The following is a 24670-nucleotide window of genomic DNA, read 5'->3' on the forward strand; positions in this document are numbered from 1 at the left end:
AAAACTGCAAAATATCAATCATTGATTCTGTAATGCAAGTAATATAAAAACTCGGACCCTTTTTACACTTGAGAGTTTTATCTCCAATGACAACTGTTCATTTCTGTCATCTTGTCAAAGCTCTCCTTTATCTCAATCTTCATGGAAGATACACATCGAATATGGTGGTTGTTGATGAGGACGGTGTTATTTATTTAATTGTTTGCTTGTTTCAATGGCTCAAGAATAACGATGCTTCTCTCATTGCCTTGTTGTTTTAATAGCAGTGGTTGTGTTCATATTTTCGACAAGTCCCCACTTCCCAACCTATGACTAATCAAATCGTTGATGAAGGAGCTTAAGACTTCAAATTCCATACTTAAGCCAAGGCACGCGCCATGAAGGAAATACTTCCATTTCTATAGCATGCAAATATAATTAACAAGAGAAACTAATTAAGAGTGGCTAAGCTCTGGTGATCTGACAAAGATACCAATTTACACAAGATTAAGATTCTGATTTGGGAACAAAGTTGGGACAGAATACAGGCTTTGAGAAAATCTGATGGGTCCACAGGCAGCTGCACTAATATCAAGCAACAGGATTTATAACATCATTAGATTTCAAGTGCTGTAGTTAATTAACTTCCTTAATTACATATCATTAAATATGTATATATGCATGTTGAAGATGCATATCTATAATATGTTTACATTGGCATGTCAGCATGTCAGCTGGGTTAAGATACCTGTCAAGATTGTGTTGTAGATTTCTACTGACAAAACCCAGAGAATAAAGAGCAGTTGAGAGGGAGAAAACAAATAAAAAAATAGAAATTAGACAAGAGAATATTATGCTTCTTCTTCTTCCTTTCATTTTCTTTTGAGATTGAATATTACGATTCGTTTAGATTACCGACGTGGGGCTCGATGGATATCCATGTGCATATATTTATATATATAAGAACTCAAAAGGCCTGAGATCTGCAATCGAGATAGATAGCTAGATTGGATTCGAATGCCAGATGAAGAACGTGAAAGGAGTGCCCAATCTACGGTTGTTCCGCGGCTTTGGCCTCTAACAGAGAGACAGAGATCAAGCAAAGGTGATAATCAAATAAGAAATTAATTTTATTTATCATTTCAATATATTTATCCAAATTTAACACGTCTAAAGGCAAGATGAAGTCCGTAAAAGTTCTTGAACTTAAAACTTGCATATCTCTCTCAATTTTATTAACAAAATTATTTTAAAAGAGATTATAATATTCAAACTCTCCCTCAAGTGGTCTTGTTGTTCCTAATTATTTCCAGGCAACTACCACCCAAAATCATATGTTTTTAATAAATTTATACAAATTGCTAGTCAAAATCAGTCATGTTGATAAATTCTAATAAATTACCAACCACACTCTCGTTTTTTTTTTTTATATACCACTGTACGTTGGCAAGCTATTGCTAATTAAAAAATTTGTATATCTTACTATGGAAAGAGAGAGAGATGTTCAGTAAAGCTTTTGAATTTTTATCCTGCACCCATTTATCTGTCTCCTCTTTTACCTATCCCTTCTTTCTTCTGTCGTTGTTACTGCCAATCCTCAGCGACCAAGCACCTCAAACAACAGTGAGTGGACTTCGAAAGCCTGTTTGAGTGAAAATCACTTAGCTTTTTTCCGTTGTTGTTGATTTTAATACTTTTCTGCCAGTTTTAGGTGCTTTTTAGTGGTGGACACCAAAAGAAAAGAAGAATGGCAACTTTGTTTGCAAATTAGTGTGGTGATTTTAAATATTAAGTTAATAATACATGTTATGTTTGGTTAAACTTTTTTTTTTTTTTTGGTAACCCGAGGTGTCCGGACCAGCTTACGCGCACCACAACTAATTCTCGGGCCCACTGAACATCCTGCAAACCCAGTGAGCATATAAGGCACCGCGGGGATGACAGACATGCACAGTAAGATTCGAACCCATGTGCAGAGGAAGGGAACAAGTCCCTTCCACCACTGGGCCACAACCTCATGTGTTTGGTTAAACTTTCTATGTAGGTGTTGTGGTGATGATTTGAAATTGATTTATAGTTTGTTAATATGTTAATTACATAGTTTATCTTAGATTATAAAATTAAGTTGTTATAGGTTAAGCATGATTTATGAATTCATCATAACTAATGAAAAAAATTCATGTTACTGTTTTTGCTACATGCTTGTATAATTATGGATGATTAATTATTAAAGTATCATTTTGTTACTCTAAAATGCTCCGTAACCAATTAGTTGGTTATACGTGGTGTTAGTTATTATGTTAAAATAAATACATATTTATTATTAATAAAGTCTTAATTTATCTTTAATATTCATATAATATTAGGTTAATGAATCTAATATTTTATTTATGGATCTAGAGTAAAGATAAAGTCTATGTGATAAAAATATTGTTCCTAAAATATTAGGTTAATGAAATTATGAAGTTGATATAATTATAAGATTCTTATTACATCAAAGCATTGTTCCTAAAATATTCATACTCAATACTCTGTTAAATATTTGATATTTATTAGAGTTGTAGAAACCAAGGTTGTCAATACCGTTTCGGCAAGTGTTTCGTTTTTTCAATTGGAATGGAATGTTTCGGTTTCGGAGCGTTTCGGCGTGCCGTTTCGGGGTTGTACTGTTCATCTATATATATATATATATATATATATATATATATATATATATATATATATATATTCAAGATAAATTAATTATAAATTATGCATTACAAAGTACAAACATAATGTCAAGCAAACATAATTTTAAAATTTAAAATATTTCTAAATAGTCAAGATTAAATAGAACTTTAACTTAAAGTCTTAAAGTAATTCAACTTAAACAAAATACCAAAATATTATGAAAGTAAAATGTTTTAACACAAAAGAAAAATAAATCAAACATCATCTCCATCATTAACATAGAAATAAGGATCTTGATCTTGTGGTGGTATGTAGGGAAAGTCATCAACTAGACATTCCAATAGTTGATCATTTCCACCAAGCTCATTCTCTTCATCAAAACATGTCTCTTCATCCTCTAAAGTCAAAGTAGACAAAGGTGCTTCTATAGTCTCCCAACTTATATCATCTCCATTAAGAAGGCTAGGTTCTTCACAAATCCATTCATTCAATAGATCAATGTTATCGAGGCTAATGGGATCTAAAACATCCCTTGTTTTGCTCAAATTCCTACAAAAAACAACATGAATATAAACCACATATATATTAGTGATAAATTTAATTTTAAAAAATTAATATCATTGTTAATGAAAATAGTAATAATCATTTTCAATATTATTATTAATATGATAATATCAATATTTTACCTCTGTTGAATCCTCAAATTATAACGAACAAATACTAGATCACTCAATCTCTTGTGCTCTAGCCTATTGCGCCTTTTAGAATGAATGAATTCAAATATACTCCAATTTCTTTCACACCCAGTTGCACTACAACATTGACTAAGAATTCGAATTGCAAACTTTTGAAGTTCTTGAGTATCATTGCCAAATTGCTCCCACCATGCAACTAGATAAGACAAAAGTTTAATAAATCAGATATTATAAATACAAAACAATATTATATTTAAAAAACAAAATGTTATTACCTGGATTTAACTTTTCTCTTTGACGAATAGCTAGAGGCATGCCAAAATTACCAGTTGCTTTCTTATACTCCTCAAGTTGGCCACTAATTACATCTTGAGTGTCACAATCAGGGACCAATCTAGTAATTGTGCTAAGCAAACCTCGAGTAACCACCTTTTGTTTTGAAAAAGAAGGCCTAAAATAGATTCCAGGATTAAGAAAACAACCTGCTGCATGTAATGGACTATGAAGTTGCTTATCCCATCTAGCATCAATTACCCGAATATATGGTCCATATTGAGATACTCTATTTTTCAACCTTGTCTTGATGGCTTCTTTTGCTTTATCCATTGCCTCATATAAATAACCCATTGATGGTTTTTCTTCACTATCTGCTAACCGAAGAAATCGTACTAAAGGCTCACTAACTTTGACTATATGTTCACATCGAGGCCAAAAGTCTTTATCTTGTAAAATTATGGCAGTTATTTCCTTTCCAACTTTACTTTTACCATGACTTGATTCTACCCATTTCATGCAAGTAAACATTTGTCGAAGCTCTTTCTTAAACTTAAGTAAACATTGGATGCTTAAAAAATGGGTAGCAAACCTTGTAATGCCAAGACGACATAGATCATTTCCATTAGTAAAGTCTTTCCTCATCAAAGCTAAAACCCATGCATGATTATATATAAATTTGGTTATGTTTCTTGCTTTCTTAATGGTTTCATCAATCATCGGAAAATATCTTGGAGCAGAAATATTTTCTAACATCAAATCAATGCAATGGGCAGCACAAGGAGACCAAAAGAAAGTGCCATACCTTTGTTGCAAAGCCTTCCCAGCAGCCTTGAATGCAACCTCATTATCACTAACAAATTGGACAATATTTTCTTGCCCCACTTCTTTGACAACTTCATCAAACATTTCAAGCAATGTCTCTTTATCTTTTCGAAGACCCGAAGTGTCAACTGACTTCAAGAATATGGTACCTCTTGGAGAATAAGCAAGAAAATTCACAATTGGTACATTCCTTGTATTTGACCACCCATCTGCCATAATGGAGCATCCATAAAGTTTCCAATCAGCCTTGATTTCAAAGAGGTATTCATGGACATCATGAACTACATCTTTCAAAAGTGGTCCCCTTAAATCATGATATGATGGTCCTTTAAAACCAGGTCCCATTGATGTTATGGTGTCTATCATTGGTTGATAATAGTATGATTTAGCACCATTAAATGGTACATTAACATCATACCACCATCTTGCCATGACCTTCCTTGCATTATGTTCCTTCTCTTTAGAAGCCATTGCACTTTTAATGCTAGGTTGTGAACTTGGGGTAGTTCGTGGAACGAATGAAGTCATCTTTTTTCTATTTGCACTTGTGCCTTGCATTGTCAATCTCTTAGTTGCTTTTGAACCGATATCACTTAAAGTAGGATTTGCACTACCACCCTCTTCGACTTCATCATTGGAAAGTGATTGAGAATTTCCAATATCAGTTCTAAGTCTCTTTCTTTTCTCTTTCTCCATTGTTAAGTCCTCTATCAACTGCTTCATTTGCCATTTCACATCTGGAGGAACCTTTTTACAAGCTTCAACTTGGCCCTTAATACCAGCAAGGTGATACTTCATACGAGTAATACCACCACCATTGATCCTTTTGCTATAATGAACACATATACTTGAGTTCTTTGCACCAACAACCACTTGCCCATGAACCCATGCTGGATCATCTGATCTTGCTGGAGCTGAAGCCATAGAAGAACCACCACTTGATGAGTTTTCAGCCATGTAATTTGACCTGAAAAAAAAATAAAACACAATTAATTTCAGCTATTACAATTTACATCAACGTGATTTTAAAGTAAAATGGATGGTAATGATACCAATAACTTAAAATGAAAAAAATGACATTTCTCAAGATACCATGTTGATTTACAAATATTATCTGTTGGCTTCACACTTTAAATTTATTATTTGATACATTCGGTTTCATATAATAATTATGTATCCTTCCTTATAATTAATCCGGCCATGGTCAAGTTAATTATATTATTAACTACCAAACCTAGCAACCTAGCAATTAATCTGGTTATTTAGTTTGTATAGGCTTATGCACATAATACAGATTCCACACCACCTAAGTCCTAAACAATGGATTCATTGCAGTAAGCCATCTCTTAATTTGATTTATCAAAAAAAAAAAACTTTCAACATAGAAATCAAAGCCATTTATCATAAAAGACAACTTTCTAAAGTGTTTTGTCCTTTGAATTTATGGCAAGCCTAAGATTATTAACATTCCAGCAGTGTAAGTTAACAGAACTAAGTTCATGCATTTTCCATTTCCAATTTGAACTTGAAGAGAGAAAAAAGATTGCACCTTAGCTCTGCAGAGACAATTATTTGAGAAGTGAACGGATGGCCACAAAGCGAGGTTTGATGAGTCTTCTGGTTCTTTGCCAGGTTGCAGGGGGACTCCTTCTCTGTTTTGATCCCTGCAGACAAGAATTTACACTTAGGCGTTGCCTTAACATATAGGCCATATATATCTTGACTCGTGAATAATAGCTTAATATAAACTGGATATTGCACTTTGATATCTCTGCCAAGACTTTCAAGTCGATCCACAAGAACAGAAATATTGCTCTATCTGAAGAATATGCTAGTTTCGACTTTCGACAATCCTAAGAGCCCTTTCTTTGAGCATTAAAGTCTTCCTAATGATGCAGCAATTAACGAGTTCTGGGGCTATTAGAAATGAAATACATCCTGTCAATCTACTTAATTTATTTTAATTAGTTGTGTGGGTGATAACACTGTCACAAGGCATGGAAACTGAGGTAGGTCTTGCATATGAATTTGATTGTCAACATTAAATCAAGCTGTAGAATTATCTTCCACAGACAATGACAAATTAAAAATAGTCCACTAGCTTCATTGACATGGTTATGTGGGGTCTTAAAATAAAGAAAGGCGGGCTCTTACCTTGAGAACGATGAAGATGACGTGAAAGCCTAGAAACCGATTGAGAGATGAGGCTTATGTAATAGTTTGAGAGATGATCGAACGACCAAACCAGGGAGATAGCAGAATCAGCTGTTTGAAGTTTGAACTCCAATGGAAGGGGAGTTCGTGAAACTGAAAGACAAGATGCCGATTGTAATTGTTTTGGTTGGGAACTTGAGAGTTGAGTCTGCGAGGAGGAAGAGAAATTAGGGATTTGGTAAAGTTTACTTTAGACTTCAGAGAAAAAAGAGCGTGGGTGTACTGTGCACTGTGCAGTTAATGAAAATGAACCGGGTTTAATTTTGAGTCTTTGACTTTGACTCGGTGGCTTTAACTCGAAACGGAACACATGGAATTCGGCCGGAACGTTCCGGCCGAAATTTGACCGGAATTTCCGGATCAAGCCGAGATTTTAAGCGAGGCAAAACTTGTTCCGTTTTGTTTCATTTTTTTAACTGGTACGAGACGTTCCGGACATTCCGGCCGAAACAGAATGGAATTAACAACTCTGGTAGAAACTGGTACATATTATATTATTTTTTTTATGAAAGGAAGCAGTTTTTCTCGTATGTCGGGGTATAAAGAATACCTGGAACTAATATGTGGGTGCTTGTCATATGATATTTATACTAAAATGACCCGTGTGAGAATTCCATATAGAGATATCACCTATATCTATGGAAAAGCTCACGTGATGGTTGTGTAACTAAGCCTTAGAATTGAAATCACTAAGTTATCTTTTATAGAGAATGTTATGCTTTGATCTTGTTACATGTTATCCTAATTGAGGTCACAAAGAGGTACGTATTGGGTATAACATAAACTATATAAAGGCACTTGAATGATCAAGAGATGATTCATCACCCTAGGAGAATTAGATAAAATGTTTCATATGTTCTCAAATAGTATTGACTAAAACAATCTTTGGCCAAGGTTGAATGAGATTTGAAAAGAGTTTCAAATCTTATTTAAATGATCAATGACAATTACATAGAGAACAAACATGATTTAACATAGCAGACATACTTCATGCTTTAATGTTAAATCAAAGCATTATTGATGAAAAAATATTTATTACACTAAGAAACTGATCACTGAAAAATTAAATCAAACCACTAATGACTTTTCTAATATTTGAGGGATCATAACATGTTGCTAGACGATGCACATGATCTTCAAATGTAAATTAATTAATTATTCAAATATAAATTCTATTTAATTATAATTATAATTATAATTTATATCTAGGTCAACATATTAGGAACCTAATGGGTTACACACATTAAGAATCATTAGTCAGAAATTAAACTAGGATGATTTAAATAAGTATGACTTTATTAAAATATATTTTAGAAATTAAGAACTACAATATAATTAATATATGAATTATATTTCTAGACCTAAAAAAATCAAGTAAGGATTTGATCGAGTTAATTTCTAAAATTTTCTTGAATTAATATATGAATATTATTCAGGGGGCAAATTGATTTTTTTTCAATTTGTTGGGTTTTTAAAATATCCTACAAATAGTAAGTTATGCCTTTTATTTAGAAGTTGTTGTCTTTTAAAAAGAAAAACTACGTAAGTCACAGAATAGAGAGCTAAAACTCTAAGCATAGCAATCTCTCTCTCCTAAATAGGGATATAAGAGATTTTTTACTGGTAATTCGTGTGAATTACCATTAGAGGCCGGACAATTGGACAACTTATGATTTGCGACAACCCAGCCTTTAAAGAATTATTCAAAGTCTAAGAAGATCAAATCTTCAAGTAATAAATCTCTAAATAACTCTAAATCTGTCGAATGGGATCGTAGAGATTCCTAAATAATTTTGTTTTATTGTTTTTGTTGTATGTATGACATTCGGGAACCCAATAGTGATATTAGAACCTTCGTTAGAACAATTAGGGTTGTTTGATTGCATGTTTTAATTGTTATTGATGTTAGTTATGAATTAATTTTATGTGCAAAATAAATATTTTTTCCAAAAAGTCAATTTTTCTCTAATGATTTTTTAAAATGGATTTTTAAAAAAGTATTTTTCATCACCCAATTATTATTCTGGTCAGATCTGGATGGAATTTCCAAATCTGGACAAAATTCAATCAAGGGTTAGCTGGAAAAATCATGTTTTTTGGTGTCGTAGGTGGTAGCGCCAAACACGCTGGATGTTGACGTTGTTGGGAGCACCCAAGCGTGCCACTACCGGCAGCGCTAACCATCATGGTTGTGCAAGGCAGTAGCCTTGCGTTGTTGTAGATGCCGCTAGAAAGCATGTTGGTAGCAAGGGCGTGGTGCCCTGCCAGCGACACATGGAAGAAGAAGGGGAGAAAGAGATGGTTTTAGGGTTTTGGGGTACTTTACCCCTTTACCCATCCCCTTTTGTATTATGACCATAGGGTTTATTTTAATGTAAAATACCCTTTTACCCTTCGCTTTATTCCTTTTTAACCCCCACAAATAAAATTTTGATTTTATTTTAAATGAAACCGAAATTTAATTAATTATAAAATTAATTTTTCTAATATGATTCGGATTTAATTAAAAAAATTTATACCTAAAATTATTTTAATTAAAGAATTAATTTGTCTAATAGAATTAAGAATGAATTAAATTGTTTAATTCAATTTTTTTAGTTTTATAGTATCCTAATGGGATTAGGATTTATTTAATTAAATGATTTAATTTAAATAATATTTAGAAAAATGATTTTTCCAAAACAATAAGAGTTTTTTAAGGCTAGAAATTTTTATTTAATTAATCCTAAAATAGTTTAGGATATTAATAAGAATTTTAATGTGATTAATTTTCTTATTAAATTTTAAAAAATGTTATTAATGTAAATAATGTTAAATAAAATTTGTTTTGTTTGGGAAATTAACAAATTAGAATTGATTGAATATTTCTAAGTGTTAGAAATATTATTTTATAGTAGCACATAAAGCCAATAATTGAGATTGAAGAATGCACGGTAATTTATCATGATATTAAGATGATTTTATACATTATGGATGGTTATGGACATTAAAAATAAATGTGATTGTGTTTTTATTTGATGGTTGAATGGTTGTAATTTTTATTACATAGGGTCTATGTTTCTTGTTTTATCTCTATTTTTCTTCTAGGTTTGTAAATTCTTTCTTCATCTAATTCCCCTCAAATATAACTCAAGGTTTCTTAATTAATTATATAAATGTTATGTAATTTAGAAATGTATGAATTTAAATAGGAAATTATTTTCTAATCCAAGACGAAGAAAGAAATGACGATGAAGGCTACAATTGAGGTGCTTGCAAAAGACTTATGAAGATTTGCAACAGCTGCCTAAGTTTTGACCATCTAATTCCATTTAATGACTCGAGAGAATTAGCTTAGCTATATCCATAATCATCCAATTAGAATGGTATGCTAGGGGTGTATGTTTATATATAAATTGTTATATATATATATATATATATATAATGCCATGTTATGTATGAGACCTAATTAATTGATAATAAATCTCTTTTTAATATATTAAGTACATGTTGAGAACATTAATAGTTGTCTTTCAATTTTATATGCATAAAGATGACTTGAGTCACTCAAAGTCGGATAAATTAAATGGGCTATTAATTTACAAGAAAATAGTGGGAGACCAAATTAAAATTATAAACCTTATCTAAATTTGGAATTTAAATATGTATGCATGAAATTAATACTCTCTATATTTATATAAATAGGTTGGTAGATTAAAATAAGTAGTAGCATATCCCTACGAAACATACTTGATGCTAACAAATTGACTGGAATAAATTTCTTGGATTAGCCCTAAAATGTGAGAATTGTTCTCAAGCAAGACAAAAAGGATGTTTGTTCTAGAAAATGCAATTCCAAATGCCCCTACTGAGGACACTAAAGAAAAAGTTATGAATGAACATCAACGCTATATTGATGATCATGAATAAGTTGCATGTGTGATGTTAGCCAGTATGTCACATGAACTTCAAAGGCAGCATAAGAATATAGATTTCCATACTATGATTATGCATCTCAAAAAATAGTTTGATGAGGCCAATAAGACTAAGAGGCATGAGACCTCTAAGAAATTGTTTTGCTGCAAGATGATAGAGGGTTCTTCAGTAAACACCCATGTTTTAAAAATGATTGGCTATTTTAGAAAATTAGGCCAATTGGATTTTATCATGGACCATGAATTAAGTGTTAACTTTGACTTGCAATCATTACCTCAAAGTTTTTAGCAATTTATTATGAACTATCACATGAACAAGTTAGATAATACATTGCTAGAATTGTTTAATATGCTTAAAATTGTTGAAGATGCCCTTAAAAAGGAAAAAAAATGCCTAGTTTTTGCGATAAGGCGAGGCTTGAAAGCCATGTACCAATACAAGATCATACTGGAGAGAGAGATATATATGGCTTCCTAGTTGTTGGTGTGGGGCTTAGGAGCTCACCATTAAAGAAAGATCTCACTAAAGAGTGGGAGGGTTGTGGCCTCCCTGGTGATGACATGGAGGATTAGAAGCCCCGACCAAAGAGTGGTCAAATTAGAGTGCAGAAGGTACGTGACCTCCCTCGCATTGTCATAAAACGTGGGAGCGCCGCATTGGAGAGTAGTTGTTTTCTAAGAGTGGGTGGGCTATAGCCTTCTAAAACTGAAATGGGGCATGAGAGCCTTCTACTGGAGAGAGGTTGTACCAAAGAGTGAGAAATCCAAGATCATCCATGGAGATAATATAAAGCTTAGAAGTCCTACTTGAGAGTTATGTCAATTTGAGACTGTATTGAAGAGGCAGGAGACCTAAAATCAATCTATGGAGAATTAGTGAGGGGCCTTTTGGCATCACCTAAAGAAAGTGTTAGACCAATACTATATTGTAGAATGAGAGATCCAAAATCAACCCTTGGTGAATTGGTGAAAGGCTCTTAGGTATCACCTGGAGAATCTGTTAGTTTGAGACTGTACTTGAGAATAAGGGATCCGAGATTAACACTTGGAGAATTAGTGAGAGACCCTTAGGTATCACCTGGAAAATGTTCCAATCTGAGATTGCACTGAAGAATGGAGGTTCTGAGATCAACCCTTGGAGAATTAGTGAGAGGTCCTTAGGCATCACCAAGAGAATGTGTCAGTCCAAGACTGCACTGGAAAATGAGGGCTACGAGATCAACCCCTAATAAATTGGTGAGAGGTCCTTTGACATCACCTGGAGAATATGTTAGTCTAAGACTGCACTAGAGATTTGTAGAAAAAAAATATATGTTAGAGATACATTAATTTTATTTTAAAAATAAACTTACATTCCCATTATGATTGTCCTAAAGTGATCTAAGTGATAGGTATGAGAGAAGCTCTCTAAAGGAACATGTCTTAGAGATGGTAAGTGTTTTATGATTGTACATCCTAAGGTGATCTAAGTGATAGGTATGAGAGAAGTTCTCTAAAGAAACATGTCTTGGAGGTGGTAAGTGTTTGTTTAATAACTTTGAATGGGTGATTCCATTTTAATTGAAGTAAGAAATGCTTAGAATACACCAAACACCTATGGGTTGGTCTCTTATGGTTCTTTGTTGAGCTTTCATTTCTACTAGAAGAATGAGTTCACTTGGAAGGTCCTCCATGATGGTTGTCTTTGTAAAAACAATGAGGTCCATATCATAGCACATTGGATTTTTCCACCTGTTTATGATTTTTCATGACTTGTTTCACCTTGAGCAAACTTCTATCTAGTAAGGTATAAACTTTTCTTTAGAGGGCATGTTCATTTACTCCTTTTATCAAGGCCTCTAAAGCTACTGAGTTAAGCAACTCTTCCACCTTGAGCATCTCCTCATTGAACCTCTTCAAATATATCCGGGTATACTTGCCCTCTTGTTGGGTAACACCAAATAGCTCCATGGAACATTTATTAGTAGGTATGTTGGTGCTAAAGTGTTTCATTAACTCCATGCAAAAGTCATTGAACCCTTCGATGAAGCTTGGTTCCAAATTATTTTACCAAGCATGCATAAACCCTTGAAAGGTTGTGGGGAGGATGTTGCATATTGAGTCACTATCCTGGATTACCAACTCTAAGGTACTGTATACCTTTTATACGTGTCCTCTCGAACCAACAAAACCATCATAGTTTTCCAGACTCTTTCTTTTTGGGAAATGTAGTTCTTAAAGAGTCGAATATTCAATACTTGTTTAGACAAGGGAGCTCAAGCGACACTTTAAAGGACTCTTATGAATGTCATTATGCCTAGTCCACTTTGGGTAGTTTAATCTTCTACAAGCATCTGATATGGTTGGTAGTTGTGGCGACAATAGGGCGTTGTGTGCTTTTAAGGATGTTAAGACTTGTTGGGGTGACAAGATTTGATTTAGCCCTTAGGTTGCTAACATGGCCTGAGTGAGGACTTGCACCTGACTAGTGAGTTATTGAAGGTCTGGTTGGGCAGAAGTGCTCACGGTAATGGGCAGACCCATTACTCATCCTAGCCTAGGTATGTTTTGGTTGTGTGCCACAGAATAACCTAAAAATATCAAAAACAAGTTTTAGAAAGAAACTGTTGGTTTTTTTTTTTTATCAATTTTGCATAGACAACATCAATTAATGAAAGTTAAGGTGTTACACCTAACATATGCATATGCCCAACATGGGCTCGGGTTACCACACTCGAGCCCATGCACCTTGGGCCCAAGAAACAACCTAGGCTTGTCCCTCTTGGCAGCTTGTTGGGCTTAGGAGTGGTAGCCCAAGCCATTATTGGTTTTTTTTTTTTTTTGTCTTCTAAGAGGTTTTTTTTTTCCTAATAAATTTGGGTTTAATAGTTTCTATCTATAACTTATTAGCTTAGACATTTGGTATGTGTTAAAGATGATTTTCAACATTATAAGATATAAAATATTGGAGGTTACATGGTAAAATATTTTGTTATAAAAGACTATAAAGCTTAATAAATTAACCAGCATTTGTTAAGTGTTATACAAATAACTAAAAGAACAAAATGGTATTTCACTTTTCATATGAATGAAGCATTTTCTTAGCACTTTTATTTTTTTCATCTTTTATTTTTTTTACTATTTTAACCTCAAACATTTTAAATAACTTCTAAGTTAAAAAAACAGAAACCCATAAATTCAAAAGAGAAATGGATGTTATATACTAAAAAATATGACATGATTCCATCAGCGAAACCAGCTTCTCTGGTATGAAATTTTCACACGAGAATATCAAACTAGTATTTGTGAAACTAATTGCTGATGAAGAAGCAACTAAAGTTCCTTCCTAGCTGGTGGATTCCAGCTGAGAAGCAGCGCTTCCTGGAAGCAGCCTGGAAGTGGGACTCAGAAAGGAAAAGGACAGGTCAAAGGGATCGATTTATAGTACAGATTACAACTGGATTGCTTTGACGTAGAAGCACAGTACTTCAACGCTGCAATGCCACAGTGTATTCTAGACTGTGTTGTTTTGGATTATACTCTCAGCATAGGGTTTTCTTTAGTCGTCAACAGCTAATGTGTCAACATTTGTTTAGTAAAATATTATTTTTGTCGCTTAATGTTATGGGCAAGTGAAAGTAAATTTTCTGTGTCTGAATTTGCTTGAAATTTCCTCAGAAGATTCGCCGCGTGTAGCTTCTTAAGAATACATAATTAATTGATATATATATATATATATAATATATATAAAAGAATATTCATTAAGAGATACCAACTTGTCTCATCCCTTGATCGAAAACAAAATAAAAACAGTAAGTTTTGTTTCCTTAATTTTAATGTTATTATCAACTATACTTTTGAAAGAGTGCATGTAAGAGAAGTATTTGGTATGTCATGTAAATATGACATAAGAGGACAAAACACGTTATAATATGTTTGGTATATATTTTAAATAAGACAAGATATTATGGATTGTTTGGTGCATTAACTTTGAACAAGATAAAAATTGACCCTTATCCTGTTAAAAGTTGTCTCCAAAAGCAAATTTTGTGCCCCACCATAGAGAGTGGAATAATCTTTTCCAATACCATAAACAAAAATCATTATTTCAAAATTTTATTATTATTTATTTATCACATTTATTTTTTGACTTGGCATACTAAAATGTGACAAATTATATTGAATAAATAATGACATATAATGGCTTAATTGAAAAACAATAATTTAGAGACTAAATTGTACATATTATAATTAAAATAGAAGGACCAAAATGTTATTATGAAATAAACTATAACGACTAAAATAAGTTATTAAAATAATTTCACAGACAAAAATAAATCTTGGAAAAGGTTCATTTGACATGGTCATGTGTATCAAATATATAGAAGATATGAAGACGTATTATCCAATCCACTTCATTATAGTTAAATCTAGTCTAATACAATCTAGTCCACCACTATTTTATATTATCAAGCCCAATCCCACATACTAAACATATCCTTAATCACTAGAACAGTAGGAGATTAAAGAGCACATCTACCACCGTATAGCATGTTTGTTTTAACCCTAATCTCTCAAGGCATGAATCTTCATGGAAGATACAAAACCTCTAGTGACTCAGCAGTGGGAATCTTGATGAGATCATGTCAAATAAAAGATAGAACAAGATCATTGAGTAGGTCAGATTTCTAATATACTAGTTTTGCAATGGGATTTACGTTCACAATTATTTTTCTGACTCTTTTTTTTTGTCCATTGTATGTTTGTTTTCATTTTCACTTTTTTAAATGGTCCAATTTTATCACATATATTCGTCCCTCCCTCCCTCCCTAACATGTTTTAGGTGCTCATATGAACACGTTTTGTGAACCCTAGAAGGATCTGTGACGTTTGCTATAGAGTCACATCTTTCAAAAAGTGCAGAAATTAAAAACTATGTTGGAAATCTCCTAAAGGTTTCGAGAACGATACGTGCATTGAATTGGTAGCACTTAATGTTGTTCTTGTTGTAACAACACTGATAATAAAATGAAGGCCATTGAACTCATCCAAAAACTTGATGATAATATTAATAATATCTGAATATTCTACGTCAAATTTCTTTCTCTAACTTTACATGTTATTTTCCCTTTTTCCCAAACTATTAATTATACTTATGTTAGATCAATCACAAGCAAGCTTAAGCTTATCGATGGTTGAAATGGGTTGTAACTAAGTAATAATATAAACTTTGCTTATGATCACTCTAAATAGACTTTGCCACGTTACAAAATACCCCTAAATTCCTTTTTAAATGTCCTTCTCTTCTCTGCGTGTATGACATTGGTTTTTGCTTCCATTTCCTTTTTATGATCCCAGTGGAGTTGCGTAAAATATTTTCAAGATGAAAATATTGTACTTATAAAGTGCTTTTCTAAAAACAAATCATATAAAAAAATCTATAAGATTTAATAAGGCATGAAAAATACAATATTATTAAAATTATACTGATGAGTTATGATTATGATATAGTCAATTTGATGATTGTGGTGGTAGTGGTGATAAGATTTACGGTGATTGTTATGACGACTATATTTATAGAATGGTGATGATGGTGAAGATGGTTATCATAACTCAATGTTTTTCCCTCTAAAATATATATATATATATATATATAAGTAGCAAAACAAACATTTAGCTAAACAATTAAAATAACTATGCCAAGGATTAAACTAGAAAATGCAACAAAATGAAAGGACTAGAAAAATGCAATCAGAGATAAAATGGGGATGAATTGCAAAGAAAAGGAATAAAATTGGCTATATAATTGAAGATTAAAAAGACAAGGATTGACTTGGAAAAGAAAGTTAAATTAAGGGACCATTTTAAATGCAATCACGAACTATATTGAAAGAAATATTGAGAAAAAAGATTGAAATTATTTGAAAAAAATAAATTCATGGACCAAATTCAAAAAGATAACAAAATTAAAGGACCTATGTTTAAACGTGAAAAATTCAAATAAATAAAACAACGTGTTTTAGGCAAAACAATAATGTTTTCTAGTAAAAATCAGGAAAAAAAAAGCCAAAACACCAAAACAATAATGTTTTGGTGCATAGCCAAAATAAACCATTTTCTTCCTCGCATACCTCAGTAATTTTTGTTTCTTTCTTCTTTTATTTTTCATGGTTTTTGGCCATTATTTGGCCTCAATTATGTCTCTCTTGCCTTCCTAAAACGCTAAACAACACATTATTCCTCTTTTAAAAAATGCAAAAGAAGAAAAAAAAAAGAGTTTTGGGTTTAAAATGGAGGTGTTCTAGACCATCCAGTGTTGACGTTGTTTATATTTCATAAAATTGTGTCTTCTTCTTTTTTATTTATGTATGTTCATGTAACTATCAATTTTCAAAAAACAACGATAAACTACATCAATGAGTTTTCATCAAGTTATCATCATGTCATGTTTAAACTTGGGTTTTAACAGTTAGGTCAACATGTATCATATGTTTAAGGGATTGAAACATGCATAATGCCTTTTTAGAAAACTTTAAAATGAGCTCAATAAATTGACTAGTTTTCATCATGTTAGCTTCATGTTTAAATTTGGATTTTAACAGTTAGATCATTGTGCCTCCTAGTTCTAAGACCAATGTAGGCCTAGTGTGATATTTAAAATAAAAACAAGGTCAATATTAAGTCCATGAGTCTTATCATTGTAGGGACCGACATGGAACAAACGTAGAATTGTGTTCAACTTTTTTTTGAAAAAAATAATAATATTAAAAAGGTCAAGAAATAGTAAATAATAATAATAAAACTAATATAAAAAATTTATCAAGTTACGAGACTGGTGATTTAGGATCGGACATTAACTTGATAAACATGCAGTAATAATAAATGACTAATGAATAAGCTTTAAAGATAATTTAGACAGTTAAAGAATCACATAAAATAAATTTAGAAGAAACACATAGTTAAGATAACATTTAATTGAAATGGATGTGATATGAGTGATTTTTATCTTTTCTTAAACATAACAAATCCTTTATTTAGATTTCTGAACTAGGCGGAAACTCCATTTTTTATATGTTTCTTTTAATTTTTGAAGGTTCTATTTTCATGTTTGTTTCAACAGCATGACTTTGCTTAGTTTATTTCTTTTACTGTCTATATTGTCCTTTATATATAAGCATTTATTCTATCTATGTTGTTTAATTTTATTTATTTATTATTACATTTATTTTTAATATACTGGATTGAATTTACGAGCATATTATTGACTTTGGTCATTTATAGTTTAATCATATTTTCATTACTAGTAGGAATTATTGACTTTGAAGTCATTAATGTGTTCAAAAGTGTGGTTTCTCTTAAACCTAATCCAGAAACAATAGTATTAGATGATACATTTCCATCTTTAAATCATTATATAAAAGCAGGAAAGGGTTATTTAAGATGTTTGTGGTTGTTATTTGTTTGGACAATGAACCATATGGTAGAAGATATGATATTAGTTTATTTAGGACATTGTGACATTTATACTAAAAAATTAGAGAAATTTGTCAAACATCCACTAAAAGAGTTGAGGAAGATTACTTTGGAGAAGATATTTTTAAGCCTGAGTGAATCTCTATTGTATTGGGAAACATAATATGCCTATTTTTTTTTATTCAATATTGCATATTATGATAATTGTTCATGGGTTCTATTCGTGGGTTTGCCGTAAACACCACAACCCAGGTTACCCTAACTATTAACCTCACTACTAAAGAAGTCCAGAGGGTCAAGATGGTAGAAAAGCTTGACTCTGAAAAGTTATTTGCAATAAAATAATGACTTCAAACAACATAAGGCATATACCATTATGACCTAGTAAAGGTAGTTGATATATGCCCTGTGCTTGACACCATGATACCTAAAAAGTTCAAAGTGCCTGGGTTTATCAAGTATACTGGAACATAGTGCTTCATGATGCATATAATGGTATATTATAGCAAAATGATAAAAGTAGTACATGATGAGAAGTTGTTGATCTACTTTTCTATAAAAGCTTAAACGACACATTGTTGAGTTGGTACAAACATCTAAACAATACAAAGATATGGAGGTGGAGGGATTTAGTCAATGCTTTTATAAAGTATTACAAGTGTAATATGTGCATGGCCCTAGATTGTTTGCAACACATGGAAAATGGATCCAAATAATCCATTACAGAGGACGACTAGAAATGGCATAAAATGGTTGTACAAACCCATCCTTCTCTAATAATAAAAAATAAATGATCATGTTATTCTTAAATATATTCAAAACTTTACAATAGACCATTATGACCTAGTAAAGGCAATTGATATATGCCTCGTGGTTGACGTCGTGATACCTAAAAAGTTCAAAGTGCTTGAGTTTATCAAGTACATAGGAAGATAATGCTTTATAATGCAATAAAATGACCAAAGTAGCCTATGATGAGAAGCTGTTGATATGTTTTTTCTATTAGAGCTTAAGCGGCACATTGTTGAGTTAGTACAAACATCTAGACAATACTAAGATCTAGAGGTGAAGGGATTTAGTCGATGCTTTTATAAAGTATTACAAGTGTAATATGTGTGTGGCTCCAGACCCTTCTAGTTTTGCAACAAATGGAAAATGAATCCAAATAATCCCCTAGAGAGAACACCCAGAGGTGGCACAAAATGGCTGCACAAACCCATCATCCTATAATAATAATAAAAAATGATCACGTTATTCTCAAATATATTCAAAGTTTTATACTTTGAATAATCGGTTGATAGTTTGACACAATATTTTATAGATATTATTGTTATGTATAGGAGAATTAATCAAGCAATAAGAACATAAATAATCTCAAATGCTTTTAAAGCTAACCAAAGGAAATGAGAGTTTATCGATAAGAGAAGGGATACATAATTGCACCATATGAAGCCAATCATTTTCAACTTAAAGGTCACTAGAATAATCAATTGAGGTCCAATCAATAAGTAAACATCAGAAATACCAATCATTAGCCACTCACTTCGATGCCATCCAATGTTGCATCGATCGCTAATCTAAGATCCTTTTCCCCGTAAAATTAACCACTTTTTAACCAATCAACATCAAAGGACTAGGTCATCCCTAGAAACTAGACTTATTAAAATACCTGAAGAAATCAATAACCTCTTCCATTATTATTAGGAGAAATGTTCAAAAGGCTCATTAGCATTAGACAAATTGCTCATAAACCATCAGGACCATTTCAACCACTCTACCCTTATTGGTATAAACATGACAACAAAAATGAATACCACACTGATGTTATTTAACATAACATTGTTAATTATGATATCTTTAAAGGTAAATTCCTTCACCTAATTAAGCCGGGTCAGATAACATTTGATGGAAGTTAAAATACCGCAAACATGAACATAATTTCATTCCAAACAACACTACTACAAAGATAGGAGGTGTAAGCATGATTTTCAATAAATCTTAATAAGACAGAAAAAGGCCACCTTTAAGATGAAAATGAATAGTTTATCAATCCTCTCTTATTCATCATTAAATCGAATTTCTTTGAAAACATGACTAATTTTTATTTCTCTATATTATGTATATTTTAATTATTATATTAATTTTTCAATAATGATATTCTTTTTCTCTAATAATGTTAAAAAAACTCTGAAATATTTATATAAACTGTGAAATATTATTAAATGAGATTAAACGTTATTAAAAACATCATATAAGTTTTTCAGTAAATAAAACTGCTAAATAATCTAATTAAGATTCATATAATTTCAAAAGTAATATACTTAAAATAAAATAATTGATGTTATTTAATTTTAAAATATTAAGGATATTTATATATTTTTAAATATATCTTTAATATATTTTATAAAAATTATCTTCCAATTTCTAAAGTTAAGAGTGAAAATTTTAATTTCTAACCAAATATTTTTTAATGTTTTGTTTTAAAATAAAGAAGTAAAAATAAGAAAAGTAAAGAGTCAAGTAACCTTTTAAATTGTTTTTATAAAAATTAGTTTTCTAGCTCAAATCTATTTTTAAAATACTTAACATTTTTTTTTCTATAATTGAATCGATTTAGAATCCGTTTGGTATTGTGGTAGCGGTTGTTTTTTAAAATATTTTATATTTGAAAATACATTAAAATAATTTATTTTTATTTTTAAAAAATTATTTTTAAAAATTTATTTTTAATATTAGCATGTGAAAAAAAAATCTAAAAATAAAAAAAAATTAATTTTTTAACAAAACACTTTTAAAAAATAAAAATAATTCCACTGCAAATTATTAAAATATTTTAATGTGATAACTAATTGCAGTATAGCACACCACACCACCGCCAACTAGGGTTTCCGAGAAAAAATTGTTAGCTTTGCCATTTAAATTTTGAAGCAATCAAATTCTCAAATTATCTAACGCGCTCCTCAAGCACTAAGAAAAACCCTAAAAACGAAGAGAAAGCAGAAACGGGCCGTCGAAAGAACAGTCAGACCTCAATGAGCTTCAACAACACTCGTCACCAGGCTACCAAAATCCGCTTCAATGACGAAGAAGAAGAAGAGGAGAGCTCCAATCTCGATGACTCAATTGTAGCCACTGAAAAATCCATTGCTATTGATGACGTAGCTATGCAAGACCCCGACGTCTCCTTTGTCGACGGCTGTGATGATGATAAAACCAGCGCCGATTATTACTTCGATTCTTACTCTCACTTTGGTAATACTACTCTCCTTGGTTTGCTTATCTTTTTTATCCTCCCTTCGTTTGTGTTTTGTCCCCCCCCCCCCCCCCCCCCCTTCAAGTTTAGAGCTTGACTCCTGGTAATAGCATACTAGTTTCAGTTGACTTTAAAAGTTTTTATGTTTTATACTCGTAATGAATGGGGTCTTTGGCGTAGAAAGTTTTTGTATCTGTCTTAACCTCTTTTCTTCTTCTTCTTTTTTTTGCAGGTATTCATGAAGTAAGTGTCTCGTAACTGGATAAAGTTTTTGTAACTTGATGTTGCTGTTTTTTTTTTTTTTTTTAACTCATAATACCCACTAGCACTTGTTATTATATGATATACTTGGATTTTTTTCTGCGGCTTTCTCTGCATTTTATCAGTTAAGATTTTGTTAATCACCTTCTTGTGTCCGCAGGTTTATTGTTTAACTTTTTGTATCTATATTATTTTGTCACTTTTGGTTGAGATTCTAAAAAATTCATGGAGTTGATTGTCTGGTGATATGTTTATGTACTTTGCTTGTTGTTGATGTTTCCCCACCCATCCTTACACTGCAGGAAATGCTGAAGGATGTTGTGAGAACTAAAACATACCAAAATGTTATTTACCAGAATAAATTTTTATTCAAGGATAAAGTGGTACTTGATGTTGGTGCTGGGACTGGAATTTTATCCTTATTCTGTGCCAAAGCTGGGGCTGCCCATGTTTATGCGGTATGCATTTCCTTTCTTTTTCCCTATCACATCCTGCATCCACTAAGCTGAATTTTTATATGCTAAATATGGTTTTTGCCAACATTTCTATTTCCAGGTCGAGTGCTCCCACATGGCTAACATGGCGAAAGAGATTGTTGAATCAAATGGATATTCCAATGGTAATGCTATTGTCTTCATATAGTCTGCTAATTTTCTCTCATTACGATGCCTCAAAGGGCAATTCTGACTACTTACTCGTGTTTCAATATTACAGTTATAACAGTTTTGAAGGGAAAGATTGAAGAGATTGAGCTACCAGTTGCTAAAGTGGACATAATTATTTCAGAGTGGATGGGATATTTTCTGTTGTTTGAGAACATGTTAAACTCAGTCCTGTACACACGTGATAAATGGCTTGTAAGTTGCAATTACACTTCTCTTTTCTGATTTATAACTTGGTTCTTCAATGCAAGGTTAGGATAAATGCTAGCCAGTTGGTTTGAATATGATGGTTTTGTTTGATGCCTGAAGCATTCATGTGTCTCTAGGGTTCTGAAACTTGTAGATTTGGCTGTTTCTTGGCTTTACCTGTTTGGTTTTATTTTTTCTCTAGTTTCTTGATTGGGATTTAATGCGAAGAAAAGAAGAAAATATTAATTCTGATAGCACCATTCATTGGCAATTTCAAGGAATTTCCTTCCGGATAAAGGAGGCTCACTGTATTCACATAAAATTTACTGTTCAGGGAGTATTTTTAGAATGAAAATCTTGTGGATGAGAATAGTGCTTTCTTGGGATAATAATGCAATGGTGTTTGCTGGTACTTTAATATTCACAAAAAACAAGAGTCTCTGTGCTCTTTGGCTTTCGGTCAACCGGATGCATGCACCATTGGAAGGAAGGGTAAAAATGCCAACCAACTTTTAGGTCATTCATTAATCTGGAACAACTATAATTTTTTAGTGATCAAAAGTTCTTTTAGTTATTATTATACTCCATGGGATCATCATTGGAGATGCTGAAAAACTTCTAATCAGTAATGTCAGCCTTTATTTTTCATTATTTGCTTTTCCAGGTCAATGATGGAATTGTGCTGCCAGACCAAACTTCTCTCTATTTGACAGCCATTGAGGATGCAGAATACAAAGAAGATAAGATTGAATGTAAGACTATGATCTGTCTAATGTGTGTAGATGAAATCATTTTCCTGCAGATCCACAATATGTGTGGAATTTGGCAGCACAGCCCAGACTTTGATAGATGAAAGCTGTGGGGAATTCACCCCAGTTGCATGCTGGCTTTCATCTGCTATTTGAATTCATTTTCCAACTCAAAATATTTAGTGGGGTGGCATTTAATTAGTTCTTATTTCTGTTTCGTTGCCTTGGCCTTCATGTTTGCTCCAGTTTGGAATAATGTCTATGGCTTTGATATGACCTGCATCAAGAAGCAGGCCATGGGGGAACCTCTTGTCGACACTGTTGATCAGAATCAAATTGTTACAAATTGCCAGAAGCTCAAGGTCAGATATGCATTTGTCTGTGTTTTTGCACTCGCTCGCATGCATGTTTGCGTATGGTTGTGCTCATTTCTCCAGCCTGCTTTTGGTGGCTGTTCTTTGCTTTTCTGGCTAATGTGTGATATTTTGATATTCATCATTTCAGACAATGGACATCTCAAAGATGGTATCTGGGGATACCTCGTTCACAGCTCCTTTTAAGCTTGTAGCAGAACGTGATGATTTCATCCATGCATTAGTAGCCTACTTTGATGTATCATTTACGAAATGTCACAAGTTTACGGGCTTCTCTACAGGTCAAGCTTTTTTTTCTTTGCCCTATTCTGTTATGTTTTTCTCATCTTCCAGTACAAAGTTTTGTTTTACTACAAACAGTGAAATCCAGTGAGTCAAGGGAACCTATTTTATCATGGGCTAGCATTACAACTGCTCCTTTCCATGAAATGGCTCATGTCATGGGTAAATAAGCTTCTATAAGCTCCATCACTTGATTGTGGTGATGCACAAATAATTTTAATATTTGTGAAGCTCAAAAGTAACTATCTCTAACACTGAGGTAGAGAGTACTGCTTTTAAGTTTCTGAGAGTGTATTCTCAAGGAAATACTATCATAAAATAAGCACAAGTAAACACAGAAATCAGAAATCAAACCTGCCAGTTAACAGTCCAGTGAAATGCGTAAATAACCTTCCTGATGAACTTGTATGATGCAGGGCCCAGATCACGAGCTACACACTGGAAGCAAACAGTCTTGTACCTAGAAGATGTGCTAACCATTTGTCAAGGGGAGGCACTAAGTGGAAGTATGACTGTGGCGCCGAACAAAAAGAATCCTCGTGACATTGACATAATGATCAAATATTCATTGAATGGTCGACGTTGTGTGGCCTCAAGAACTCAACATTATAAAATGCGATGAGTTGCATGAACGGATCTTCAAATTGCAAGAGTTGGTGGGCTGACATCGATGCTCAAACTGCTACCTGTTAGCAGGATGTATTTGGAAACCTGCATCAATTTCTTTTATTTCCAGGAATGAGAGAAATGTTTTGGTTGGCCAAAATGTCACCTGTTTGTAATCTTAATCGCTTCCCATTTGGCAAATGCAATGGGTGATTGCAATCGTCCTGGAATTTCTAAATTTTCGTTTGCAATATCATTCCATTTCGTGATAA

General features: G+C 32.5%; 2 protein-coding genes across 3 annotated transcripts; one reads left to right on the forward strand and one right to left on the reverse strand.

The window, feature by feature from the left end:
* Positions 1-2903: 2903 nt before the first annotated feature.
* On the reverse strand, positions 2904-6107 carry LOC112325051 (uncharacterized). The gene is made up of 4 exons (XM_052449084.1): positions 5992-6107; positions 3620-5409; positions 3336-3540; positions 2904-3198 (listed from the first exon to the last, which is right to left on the reverse strand). The coding sequence occupies exons 2-4, from the start codon at positions 5397-5399 to the stop codon at positions 2904-2906; spliced, it is 2280 nt and encodes a 759-aa protein (XP_052305044.1). The 5' UTR covers positions 5400-5409; positions 5992-6107.
* Positions 6108-20898: 14791 nt separating this feature from the next.
* Positions 20899-24670, forward strand: LOC18107683 (probable protein arginine N-methyltransferase 1). 2 transcript variants are annotated; one of them, XM_006371923.3, is made up of 9 exons: positions 20899-21274; positions 21508-21518; positions 21839-21994; positions 22092-22155; positions 22251-22393; positions 23052-23139; positions 23383-23498; positions 23641-23791; positions 24209-24670. In XM_006371923.3, exons 1-9 carry the CDS (start codon positions 21055-21057, stop codon positions 24412-24414), a joined length of 1155 nt encoding a protein of 384 aa, XP_006371985.1. In that variant the 5' UTR covers positions 20899-21054; the 3' UTR covers positions 24415-24670. The 2 variants fall into 2 exon arrangements, with proteins under 2 accessions (XP_006371985.1, XP_024445306.1); XM_024589538.2 differs by lacking the exon at positions 21508-21518 and having other exon boundaries at positions 21078-21274.

Source organism: Populus trichocarpa, chromosome 18 (assembly GCF_000002775.5).
Source record: "Populus trichocarpa isolate Nisqually-1 chromosome 18, P.trichocarpa_v4.1, whole genome shotgun sequence".
Classification (NCBI taxonomy): Eukaryota; Viridiplantae; Streptophyta; class Magnoliopsida; order Malpighiales; family Salicaceae; genus Populus; species Populus trichocarpa.